Below are 13,327 nucleotides of genomic sequence, written 5' to 3'. Positions count from 1 at the left end.
ACCCACCTGACATTGACCCCACTACTGCTAACTGAGGGGTGATCCCCCCGTGATGTAATGAGGCATTTTATATGATGCAGATTTGAAAGATGCACCTTTAGGTTTTAGTTTCATGTCGATATGACGAATTTGAAAGGAGTTAAGGCGAAAAATTGATTTGTACACTCTACATTTTGGGGGCCTGGGCCTTGGCCCAGTCTCCCCAAATTTAATCAGGTGATCAGAAAGCCATACCCCATCATCCCTGTAATTTTAGTCAAAATTGCACCAGTAGTTTTCGCGTAAAGTTGTTAACAGACAGACAGACAAACAAACAGAGAAACCGAGTGAAGGGGCTCTGGTACGAGCAGGAAGGATAAAACAAGATTCACGCGGTACCTTAAACTAATGGTCTTTATTATTATTATTATTATTATTATTATTATTATCATTATCATCATCATCATCATCATCATAAAGACGGGGTGAATAACCTGGAAGAGGTGGGACAGAGGAAGAAGGAAAAGTATGAAGGACAGTCTGAGTAAAAAGCTGGCAGGCTGTCTACCTTTCTGATCTTAAGTCAGTTGTCTCGCTGGCAGATGTAAGGTAGGGGAGTGGCACAGAGCTTATCAGCATTAGTGAAGACTACATCACTGGTTGCTTCAGTGGCGGCGACAGCACGGAAGCACCTTATGTACATAGTTGCTGGCCTGATAGATGACCGCACTTTGTAGCCTGGTGAGAGAGAGTTAGAGCGGTATTCAGGAAGGGTTAGGAAACTTAACATCATTTACTAGGTGATCTACCATACTACGTTTCACTACTCGCTGTTGTGGCATACTGATATAGTTTGCTTAAATATCCCACGAAATTATATGAACGTATCTCATTCAGAAAAAAAACGGCAAGGAAAATTTACTAAGGAGCTTCCTCAACCGATGGGAATATGAACTAGTTATATCAGCAAAATTCTATGACTGAAATGGGTCTCTTCGAGCTCCTTTCTCTCTCTCTCTCTCTCTCTCTCTCTCTCTCTCTCTCTCTCTCTCTCTCTCTATTAATTTGTGTGTGTGTGTGTGTGTGTGTGTGTGTGTGTGTGTGTTACGTCAATCGATTTTTGTTGTACGTTGTAAGAAAACTGTACTTAGAAATTAAACAAACTTCCTGTAATGTTATCAAAGGTAATTATAACGTACACAGATCATACTATTTTAGCATCAACTGCCTCTCTTTCCTCCTCAGAACACCTCATCCCCTTCACTTCATAATAGGGCAGATTTGAGGTGAGTTTAATTTCAAAGGAGAGAGAGAGAGAGAGAGAGAGAGAGAGAGAGAGAGAGAGAGAGAGCTATTTTTGCCAGATATGTGAGGCGTCTATTTCCAGAGAAGGTTAAGTGTCGCTCATGGCTAAACTGAGTAAGGTAAATCGCTGTATTCTCAGTTCCTTTACAGTTTTAGGCAGTATCTAGGAGCCCAGAATGGGACCCCTAATAAGATCTAAAGTAGCAATTTTCTAGTGTATTTCCATCGTCGAGTGACACTGCCGTGCTCAGGTATCGGGAATCTTCCGTCACGAAATAAAAGTGCCACCTCTGGGGTCAAGAAGGGGTTAGATGCTCCTTGGGGGTCACACGGCGAGAGCTAATGACGCGCCGCCATACGTACCTTGTGGCTTGTAGGCCGTTCAGTCAACCACAGTGCGCTCACGATCCCCTGGTTGTTTAGTGTCAGTCTCAGTCCTTCAGCCGACCGCCAGGGAAGTATCGCAGACAGTATTTTTTTTTTTCCCCTTTCACAGTTCCTTGTTTGTGCCCAGAAGTGAGACTGATAGCCTTAGTACATTTTAGGGGCGGAGAAATGGACAGTATTCACAGACTAGGGACAAAAACGGCGAAGAAATTTTCAACTCAGGCAAAGATTACAAGAGCTGCTCAACAGGTAAACGTGTCCCTGCGAGTTATGGGCCATCCATGTTCTGAGTATAGCAAGGAAGACTTTTCAAAGCTCATAGTGATCAGTGATACTTGAGGAGGCAAAAGTGTTAATCTGAATGTCATGGTGAACTAATTACTTGGGTTACATAGCAAGTACATGCAAGAAACTGAACATTACTACATAGTTCACGGTGATAGTTGCATGGCTTATGATTGAGTTTTTGAAAATACAGAAAAAAAAAAAAAAACTATTGTGTGAAGGTGGTAGATTCGGTGATAGTTACAAGGCAGGTGTCCGAGCTTTTGGATCCGTAGAAAAAGTTACAGTCTACAGTATGAGAGTGAAATTTGTGATTCTGCTGGCGATTGCACCAGCACTCGCATTGCTTCCGGAAGCCTTTTCTTGTTCAGCACTGGAGGAAAGCGAGTGGAGACCATGTATGATGGCCGACACCCCCTTACGTAAGTGTTAATTTTCATCTCTTCCATTCTTCTGTAAACTTATCCCCCACCCCCTTTCCATTGTATTCCAACTGCATTGCTTTAAATATTGTACCGGTATTATTATTATTACTGTACATGATATGAATGTGTTTTGTATGGGAAAGAGATTAGAAAAGATGTGAATTTACATGGGCAAACATTACAATAACCACCACACTAAACACCATTAACATTCAGTAAGTCCACGACTCAAAAACATTTGCTAACTACACGGTAAAGAGTACGCGGCTTATTTACTAAAATGACTTGCTTTCTTAAAAACTGACAGAAAATATCGTGCAGATCATTAAAGTATCACACTTTAATATGATCATGGTATCTGTACTAGTACTTTTCGGGTTCTTTAGTAATTTATGTTCTGTTTACTTTAATTAGGCATAAAATTGCAATTCGTCCATCATGAATGTTGTGGTGTGGCGAGAAATGAATCTCAGAGTATGATGCTAGTCACGAGAAGTGCTGGGAAAGGAATCCAAAGTCACAGAGTTGTCTTATTCTACCACTGACCTGCGAGATATTAGTTGCAAAAGAAGGAAATCAATGCCTGATTCAAATGAATGAATTACGAATATAGTTTGGAGGGTGTCTTCCGTACAATAACTGCAATCCCAGAAGACGTCACCAGTTACTCTTATAACATTACAGTACATAATTGTTGAGCTACGTTTAAAAATACAAGCTACCACAAAAATTCATGTTGGTACCGGGATGCAGTATTTTGAAAGGCGCAAATCTTTGACTATGTTTTTCTTATTTTTTTTCTTTTTCTTTCTTTTTTCTTTTTTTCTGCTCCTAACCTCCGATAATTGACGTCTCAAATACTGTGTGATGGCGTCCCTCTTCAGTATTAGCGCTACAATTATCCCACCAAAAATAGAAAACAACACAATGCAGTGAACTCGTCAAGCAACACAAGAAATCGTTGTCACTTCAGTTATCCTCCCCTTTTTCACAAGTAATGGTGAATTCAGGAAAAAATGCCTTTGAAAGTTATCTATATCTCTATTTATCTATCTATCTATGTGTGTGTGTATGTGTGTGTGTGTGTGTGTGTGTGTGTGTGTGTGTGTGTGTGTGTGTGTGTGTGTGTGTGTGTGTGTGTGTGTGTGTGTGTGTGTGTGTGTATTTCTAACACTCTCTGCTTAAATCTGAACCCGCCTTGATACCTACCATTGATATAAATCCACCAGGGGTCACCGTCTCTACCCAGCTCTTCGTGGTCAGCAAAGAGTCCAACCCAGCATTCTCCCAGCTCTGAAAATAGTACACGAGTAGAGTGCATTGATTTGGTGCTCGGTGCTGCAGAGGGGCACCTTTGTGTGGTGGTATTGATATAACAAGGCCACTCAACTGCCTGGCTTTACAAATTTCGCTCAACTAGCTGCTACTATTACTACTACTGCTACTACATTCAAACCTGACAACACTAACCTCTTTCAGTTCAGTTGATGCCAGATGCCAGATTATAGGGTTGATTTGACTAGTAACCAAGGAGACGCATTCCTACCTCAGAACTAAACCTCACTGAGTTTTCACGGAACCACAACGTATTTTTTGGGCTAATTGAGTGTCCCAGTTCCGTCAGATGAAAACAAATCGCTTATATTTACGGCCACCGGAACGCCAAGCGTACTGGGGAGGTGGTGGTCAAGTGGTTAGCGAAGTGGTGGTGTTGTCTGAGAGGACGCGAGTTTCATCCCAAGGTGGAGCAGGGAACAGTCTCCAAAATTCGAGTTATTTCTCATCAGTTGTCCATCTCTCTCTCTCTCTCTCTCTCTCTCTCTCTCTCTCTCTCTCTCTCTCTCTGTCGTTGCTTGGGTCGTATTCAAGGTGACAGAGAAGACTACATGGCACCTCTTCCTCAGCGATTTAATTTGCATATCATCTTTTTGTCCACCGTACGTCACTGAGCCCAACTATATTGATATAATATAATATAAAAAAGTAATCAGTATTAGTTTGTCTGCCTATCTATTTCTGTCTATCTGTCTATCTATCTATCTATCTGTCTGTCTGGTTGTCTATCTGTCTGTCTGTATAAATCGTTAAGACGAAAATGATTTCTTGTGCTCTCCCCGAATCAATGATGTGTAAAATAAATAAACCTCTGACAATCTTACGGTAGGTTTCGATTCGTGAAGTGATGACCTTGCTGTATGTCTGCTAGGAATCACTGATGTTCGATGGAGATAATAAACTCTAAGGATATTACTTACGCCATGACGGTATGTGTGTATGTGGAGTAGTTAGGCCATGTCCTGTTTATATATATTCATGATTGTAATAAATTCTGACGGTATTCATTACGATAATATCGGGTAGTGGTCATTCCCTCTTTATATATTCATGGTTGTGAGATATAAATGAACCGTAACTTAATTTCTCACGGTATGTTTGGAGTAGTGAGGCGATGTCCTGTTTATATATGTCAGTGTTGGCCACCATCAGACGGGCATCCTCCGCTTGGCACACTTCTAAGGCTTGGAACCAGTTTAACTTCTCCAGTCCCACCCGGTACTGGCGCCATCCAACCCTCTCGTACTCTGAAATAAAAAGAAAGAAAAAAAAAGAAAAGAAAAAACGTTAAGGTGAATGAAGAATAGGGAAGTATAAAGGACAACTGGACGTTGAAAATAATCATTCTGTGCAAAGAACGGACCCACTTTTCCAGATGATGATGATGATGATAATAATAATAATAATAATAATAATAATAATAATAACAACAATAATAATGATGACGACGAGGACGACGAGGACAACGATGATGATGATGACGATTGCAATGATGATGATCTATCTATCTATCTGTCTATAGCTCGACGCCCTAATCCCGCAAAAGGTGGCCGCAGACAAAACTCCTCCAAGTCACTCTGTCACCCACCATTTGACTGCCCTCCCCCCAGCTCACTCCCCCCTCCCTCATATACCTCTCAGCTCCATCCCTGCACCTCATCCTATGTCTCCCACTCCCTCTCCCTCCCTCCACTTCACCCACATACACCCTCTTTTAGTCAGTCTTTCATTCTCCATTCTGTCCACATGTCCAAACCACCTCAGTGTATTTCTCCTAATTCTCTCAATCACATCCACATCCACCCCACAACAGTCTTTCACTTCTTCATTCGTCAACCTGTCCCTCCATGTCACTCCACATGCTCCTCTCAGGTAACTCATTTCCACTGCTCTCACTCTTGACTTGTTCTCCTCTAACAAGGTCGACGCCTGGTGTCCATACGTCAGGGAAGGGATCACAGTACTATCATGCAGTGACTTCATAACTTCTATACTCACCTCCCTACTTCTCATCACTGTTTTCAATGAACCAACAACCTACCTTCCCTGCCGTAACCGTTCAAGCACATCATCCCCCAAACTTCCATCCTTACTCATCGCACTACCCAAGTACTTGAATGCACTCACATTCTCCATATCCTCACCATCCAACCTCACTGTGCATTCTGTGACTTCATTCCTCTCAAACACCATAATTTTATTCTTGTTTACGTTAACTTTCAGATTCCTCTTCTTACACACTGTACCAAATTCATTCACCAAACCTTGCAACTCTCATTCATCTTCACTCAACCATACTGTATTATCAGCAAATAGCAACACCGGAATCTTCCACACCTCACCCTCATTCCTTGGAGCCACCCCCACATCCACTGCCCTACCTTCACCTCCTTCACAACCCCATCCATGAATATAGTAAAGAGCCATGGCGACATCACACATCCCTGTTTCAGTCCCACATTTAGATCAAAGCACTCACTCAGTTCACCATCCACTCGTACCATAGCCCTAGCTCCCAAAATCCCAACCCACCTTTCCAGTAGAATGACGTGGTGTTGACATTCGGAAGGAGAGAGAGGGAGATCACTTCATTGCGGCTGGTGTGGCAAAATATTTCACTGGATGCAATTTCAACTGTCGCTGCCTTACACTCCACCAAAACCAGACACAACATTTTGCACTCGCCTGTAGAGGGATTTGGGTAGACGATCAACTGCTGAGTCCAATTCTTTCCCTAGAACACGATACGCAGCACAAGAACTCACATCCTGATTCAAAGGACTGGTTGTTGTTGGTGTAGTTGCTGTTTTCGTTGTTGGGTGATGTTATTGTTGGTGTTTGTTATTGTTGTTATTGTTGGTGTTTGTTATTGTTGTTATTGTTGGTGTTTGTTATTGTTGTTATTATTGTTATTCTTTGGTGTTGTCTTTGGTGTTATTTTTGTTTGTTGTTTTTGTTATTCCAGGTTCATCTTGACGTGGACCCAGTGGACTGCAGGCTTAAGTTGCCCTTCTGCAGTCTACAATACTCCTTTCGGGGGATAGGTAGGGAGTTGTGGGACATTTGTATAACCAGGCAGCGAAACCACACACTTACATCAGTACCACCACGTGAAGGCGCCCCTCTCCACCACCAAAAATACTCTACTCATTTCGCTCTATCTTGGCTCAGATTTTCATAGTTTTACATCTCATTTCATATAACTCCGTGGCAGAAACAGACAGCATTATGGCTCTGCGTCCTTTCCACAGCACTTCTTCGTGATTAACATCATAATGTTAATACACAGCTCAGCATTCAAGGTGGAGAGATGGCAGTTTTAGGCCGAGTTTAGGAAGAAGAATAAGGAAGAGAAGGTGCTTTATTGATTTACACGGTTTTACTGTCTCCCTACTGTCTTTCTTCTCCATTTCTACTTTCTCTCTACCGCCTTTCTACTCTCTCTATCGCCTTTCTACTCTCTCTACCGCCTTTCTACTCTCTCTACCGTCTTATTACTCTCTACCGTCTTTCTACTCTCTCTACCGTCTTTCTACTCTCTCTACCGCCTTTCTACTCTCTCCACCGTCTTTCTACTCTCTCTACCGCCTTTCTACTCTCTCTACCGTCTTTCTACTCTCTCTACCGCCTTTCTACTCTCTCTATCGCCTTTCTACTCTCTCTACCGCCTTTCTACTCTCTCCACCGTCTTTCTACTCTCTACCGCCTTTCTACTCTCTCTACCGCCTTTCTACTCTCTCCACCGTCTTTCTACTCTCTACCGCCTTTCTACTCTCTCTACCGCCTTTCTACTCTCTACCGCCTTTCTACTCTCTACCGCCTTTCTACTCTCTACCGCCTTTCTACTCTACCGTCTTTCTACTCTCTCTACCGCCTTTCTACTCTCTACCGCCTTTCTACTCTCTACCCCCTTTCTACTCTCTCTACCGTCTTTCTACTCTCTCCATCGTCTTTCTACTCTCTCCACCGTCTTTCTACTCTCTACCGCCTTTCAACTCTCTCTATCGCCTTTCTACTCTCTCTACCGTCTTATTACTCTCTAAAATCTCTCTCTACTTACACGTCGTCCTGACCGTCCTCGTGGAGTGGATGTGGGATGTTTGTAAAGCCATGCCGGGAGCCACGATAAGGGCATTGTCTGATTTCCCGCCCACCACCACCATCACCATCACCATCACCAATACGGTCACTTTCACCATCACCATTACGGTCACTTTCATACTTCACTTCTTCCTGTACAGAGATAAAAATAGACAGGTAGATAGATAGATAGATAGATAAATAGATAAATAAGCAAAGATGATAGCGTTAAGCCAGGGTGAAAAGACGGAATATAGAATAAAGGTCTCTCTCTCTCTCTCTCTCTCTCTCTCTCTCTCTCTCTCTCTCTCTCTCTCTCTCTCTCTCTCTCTCTCTCTCTCTCTCTCTCACACCAGCACGAACAAACCTTCAGGCTCTTAGTACAGTCACCCAGGCCGTATTCTCGTCAGTTTAGGAAGCTCCTTAACACCTTCTCCTAAGCGATTTATTTTGTTTACTAACCCTCTTGCTGCCCCCTTTTGTGTTGCGTAAATCCTTCCACTATCGCCATACTCTGCATAAATAATGTACAAAAGGATATTAACCAGCCATATCCGAAAAAATAAAATCGCTTAGGAAGAGGTGTTAGGGAGCTTCCTTAACCGATGAGAATATCCAAAAATAAATCGCTGAGGAGAGGTGTTAGGGAGCTTCCTTAACCGATGAGAATATCCAAAAATAAATCGCTAGAGAAGAGGTGTTTGGGAGCATCTTTAACCGTCGAGAATATCCAAAAATAAATCGCTAGGGAAGAGGTGTTAGGGAGCATCCTTAACCGACGAGAATATCTAAAAATAAATCGCTAAGGAAGAGGTGTTGGGGAGCTTCCTATCCGACAAGAATATCCAGAAATAAATCACCAAGGAAGAGGTGTTAGAGAGCTTCCTTAAACGACGAGAATACGAACAATCCCAGGTTTGATCACTCCATCACACTCCACTGCTCATTCTTGACCACGAAGCGATCTGAGTCAAATAGATGTTAACTCCATATTCTATTTATCTATCGTACTAATTAAATATATTGTATTTTTTGCACTATTGTATTGATTAAATTATTGTTGTTGTATATTAAAAAAAAAACTATCTGGTATGTTTGTATTATGTATTTTATTTAGGTTTCAAAAATACTTCAGGTGACGTTACAGGTGGTGGTTTAACGAGTGGGTGGGGTGAAAGTGAACGCACCTGTGTGTGGAGGAGGTGGTGAGGAGAGTGGCGCTGGTGGTGGAGTGTGCAGGGATGGCAACACACACACACACACACACACACACACACACACACACACACACACACACACACACACACGCACACACGCCCACACATTCTCACATACCATTATCGTCACTGAAAGCAATTCACACACACACACACACACACACACACACACACACACACACACACACACACACGACAATGGAACAATCCTATACACCTACGGCTCTACATACTTTCCACTGTCTTCGTGATTAGCACCACAGTCTAGCGTTAATCTCTTGCTACGACTCAGCATTCAAGAGGAAGAGTTGGCAATTTTAGGCCAAGTGAGAGTGAAAGGAGTATAGCATCCCAAAGCCAGGACGTATACAGATTTGGTGAGGCTTCTATAGTCCAAGCTTTATAAATTTCTTCAATGGAGATCATCTGTTTCGCCTTCATCCACAAAAGGTGATATTAATAGCCAGCCAAGAGATACGATCCTTCCCTTCAGTAATAACAAATGGGAACGCTGATGATACGTGCTGAAAAATATTCCAGTTCGAGTTGTTATATATTTTTTTCCATTATTTTCTGCTAATAAAAAAAAATGGATATATACTGAAAAATATCCCGGTTCGTATTGTTATATATATTTTTCTATGTTTCTCTGCAAATAAAAAAAAAAAAGATATGTGTTGAAAAGTATCCCAGTTCATGTTGTTATATACATTTTTCCATCTTTTTCTGCTAATCAAAAAAAGGGATATGTAATGAAAAATATCCCAGTTCGTGTTGTTATATATATTTTTTTATTTTTCCCTGCAAATGAAAAAAGGGATACGTACTGAAAAATGTTGCAGTTCGTGTTACTATATTTTTTCCACGTTTTCCTGCATGAAAAAAGAAGGAATCCAAGGAGTGGAGGCCTGCAACATCCATTTTAAAGGAAGACGAACACACGAACTTTTAAAATCCAAAATCCACCATATACCCAGACACAGGGAAAGTTAGAGGCAGACTGAAGAAGCCTTTGACATGGTCGTTGTGATCTTTGCAGTCCTAGTGTGCACTCTTCATTGTAGGAATCGCTTACGTCCACTGCCTTGCATATCTCTCTCTCTCTCTCTCTCTCTCTCTCTCTCTCTCTCTCTCTCTCTCTCTCTCTCTCTCTCTCTTTCGAAACGGTTGAGTGTTGATCTAGGATTTTATGCTGAAAATTTCTCCTAGAATAATCCCAAATCAGTGCTCCAAATTCTGTGACACCCTGTAGATAGATAAATAGATAGATGGATAGGTAGGTAAAGAGATAGATATAGAGATTGATAGATAAAGAAATATAGATAGATAGATTGGTGGATATAGATAGATCGATCGACAGACAGATAGATAGAAAAATAGGTAGATAGATACAAAGAAGAGTAGATAGATAGATAGATAGGTAGGTAGATAAATAGATAGGTAAGTAGACATAGATTGATAGATAATGATATGTAGATAGAGTGGCGGATAGATATAGACAGATAGATCGACAGACAAATAGAAAAACAGATAGATACAAAGAAGAGTAGATAGATAGATAGATAGATAGGAGTAGGTAGATAGATATATAGATAGACAAATAGATAGATGTAGATATAGATAGATAGATAGAGGCATAGAAAGGTAGATAGATAGACAGACAGACAGACAAATAGATAGAGATGTAAACTGATGAAAGTAGATATAGATATAGATAGACAGATAGATAGATATAGATATACTGTAGACAGATAGATAGATTGATAGAGACATATAAGTAGATAGATGGCTGATAGAGAGAGATAGATAGATAGGTAAATAGATAGGGGTGGATATAGATAGACAGGTAGATAGATATAGATATAGATAGATAGATTGATGGAGACATAAGTAGATAGATGACTAATAGATAAATAGGTAAATAGCTTAGATAGACAGAGGTATAGATAGATAGATAGATAGATGAGATATAATTTCCTCACAATGTTGGTCATTCATGTCTGTGGGAATGAATACCTCCAATAATGTAATAATATATCACTTGTTCCTCCTCATCGACGTGACATATGGAGGCGTCTCTCTTTAATACCACTTGCTCCTTTATTGATTAGCTTTGTTATCACCTGAGGGAACTGGGCCACTTTCACCACATGAATAAAAAGTTGTGGTGGCTTGTTAAAAGATGGGGTCTTATTTTTGAGCTAGGAATGAGTCTCCTTGGTTACTAGTCAAAATCAACCCTCCAATCTGACTACGCCTGGGTATTACCTGAACTAAAAGGGTTAGGGACCTCTCTCTCTCTCTCTCTCTCTCTCTCTCTCTCTCTCTCTCTCTCTCTCTCATCGCCAGAAAATATTGATTTTTTCCCCTAAAGAATTATAGTTTTTTTTTTAGCATTTTTTAATCTAACGGAACTGGGTCAGAATAAACTGGCTATAAATATTAGATTGATGGGGTTAAGGAGGTTTAGGGAGGTATACTGAGAGAGAGAGAGAGAGAGAGAGAGAGATCACAGCTGGTAACCTTGCAAATCAGTGTCAATACATGGTAGCAGAGAGAGAGAGAGAGAGAGAGAGGGAGAGAGAGAGATTACAGCTCCTTACTAATCAATGTCAGTATGTGGTGGTAGTAGTAGTAGTAGTAGTAGAGAGAGAGAGAGAGAGAGAGAGAGAGAGAGAGAGAATCCGGGCGTCTAAAGCCTTAACAAATGGTAGGTATAAAGAAAATAAAAATCCCATTGACCAAAACACATTTATTTCACGCAGGGAAACCAAGGAATGTGTTCACAGGGGTAATGGTGCCTTGTACTAGTGGATTTGCTTCGTATCGCCTCTTCCTTAGCGATTTATCCCGTCTATCACACACTCATATCCCTTCCTTACTTAATTTATCAATGTTTAGAAAGTATATGTTACATAGGATTTTTATTATATTTTTTAATTTATTTTTTAGTGGATGGAAAAAGGAACCAAAGGCTTGGGGAGAGAGAGAGAGAGAGAGAGAGAGAGAGAGAGAGAGAGAGAGAGAGAGAGAGAGAGAGAGAGAGAGAATTACTATATGACAAATAAATTGATCAAGAAAACGTGCTCAGAAATTCTCCTAAACCCACCAAGAATACAATATTGCAAGAACTGGACACGAGGCTCAATACAACACGCATTTTATTGTACTAAATTAGAAGGCAGTGGCTATTGGGCTTTAGATGATAGTCATTAGTTGTATATGCTTCTAGAATACACCATAGTTGCTGTATCGTAAATGGCACAGCAATTTACTACAAAGGAGACACGCACCAGATACATATGTACAGTAAATCACACAGCAATTTACAGCACGGCAAAAGAGACACCCCAACACATTATATATGCATCTCGTACTCAGTAGAGGTAGATTTATATTCTCCATAATTTACACGCACACACACACACACATACACACACACACACACACACACACACACACACACACACACACACACACACACACACACACCAGCAGCGATATATTTTCTCAAAGATGGGTGAGGGTTTTTCCATGTTCGTCCCTTCACCTCGAGGACCCAAGTTTCATTTTATACTTGCTGCGGCCAAACGATGTGGTGCGAAGAAGAAAATGTGTAAGACGTCATAGCTCTGAAGGGGTAACATTTCCTGGTTTGAGAAGATCTAGGCCTGAACAGACTTAGATCAGTTCCACCTGGTACTTAAGACTTGCGTTTGTACTAAGAACAAGACGCGTGGGAAAATCAGGGGCGATGCGAGGATTTTTTTATTTTTGAAATGGGGAGGTCAACTACCTATGGAATGGCCTAAGAACTCTTCAGTGGAATCGAAGGAAAATAAGAGTGTCAATCAGAGTGACCAAACATATTTCACACGTCCGTGGCCACCCCTCTGCCTAAGCCACTGAGGAAGACTGTGCCTCTCCATTCTTTCCCCTGGTTGCATATACGAGTCTTCTTTACGACGGGGAAGTGATGGCAAGTTTGTCTGTGAATCTACCTTCTATTTAGAGGTGAGCAGAGGAGGAAGTATCAGGTTGTGAAGTGACGATATACAGTCTTGCTCAGTGCACAGATGGATCAGTTATTGTGCAGATATTTACAAGTGTGGGGAAGGTGAGCTGATTTGGTAGCGTGTAAAACTATATAATTTAACAAATCTTCCTTCCAAAAGCTTGATATCAATTTAGGTGACTGATGCGGTGATATGGAGTCGTATTTTCTTTGATAAAGGATTTCTCATCTCTTATTTAGCAATCTCATTTTTATTTTGTGTTGTTCCTTAATACTCTCTTGAATGTTATTTATTGCCT

At 41.1% G+C, this 13,327-nt stretch overlaps 1 protein-coding gene across 1 annotated transcript in view; it reads right to left on the bottom strand.

Annotated features, from left to right (window-relative positions):
• Positions 1-562: 562 nt before the first annotated feature.
• The window catches only part of LOC145416277 (uncharacterized), a 35,532-nt gene continuing 22,767 nt past the window's right edge, over positions 563-13,327 (bottom strand). The window contains exons 14-16 of the mRNA XM_080285274.1: positions 4,808-4,963; positions 3,591-3,674; positions 563-717 (exon numbers count right to left, since the gene is read on the bottom strand). Of these exons, the coding sequence (XP_080141400.1) occupies positions 563-717; positions 3,591-3,674; positions 4,808-4,963 (395 nt within the window). The remainder of the gene's footprint in view (positions 718-3,590; positions 3,675-4,807; positions 4,964-13,327) is intronic.

This window comes from Coenobita brevimanus, chromosome 105, assembly GCF_032717465.1.
Source record: "Coenobita brevimanus isolate Jiangsu-jjx chromosome 105, ASM3271746v2, whole genome shotgun sequence".
Classification (NCBI taxonomy): Eukaryota; Metazoa; Arthropoda; class Malacostraca; order Decapoda; family Coenobitidae; genus Coenobita; species Coenobita brevimanus.
This window is presented reverse-complemented; position numbering and strand designations above follow the sequence as displayed.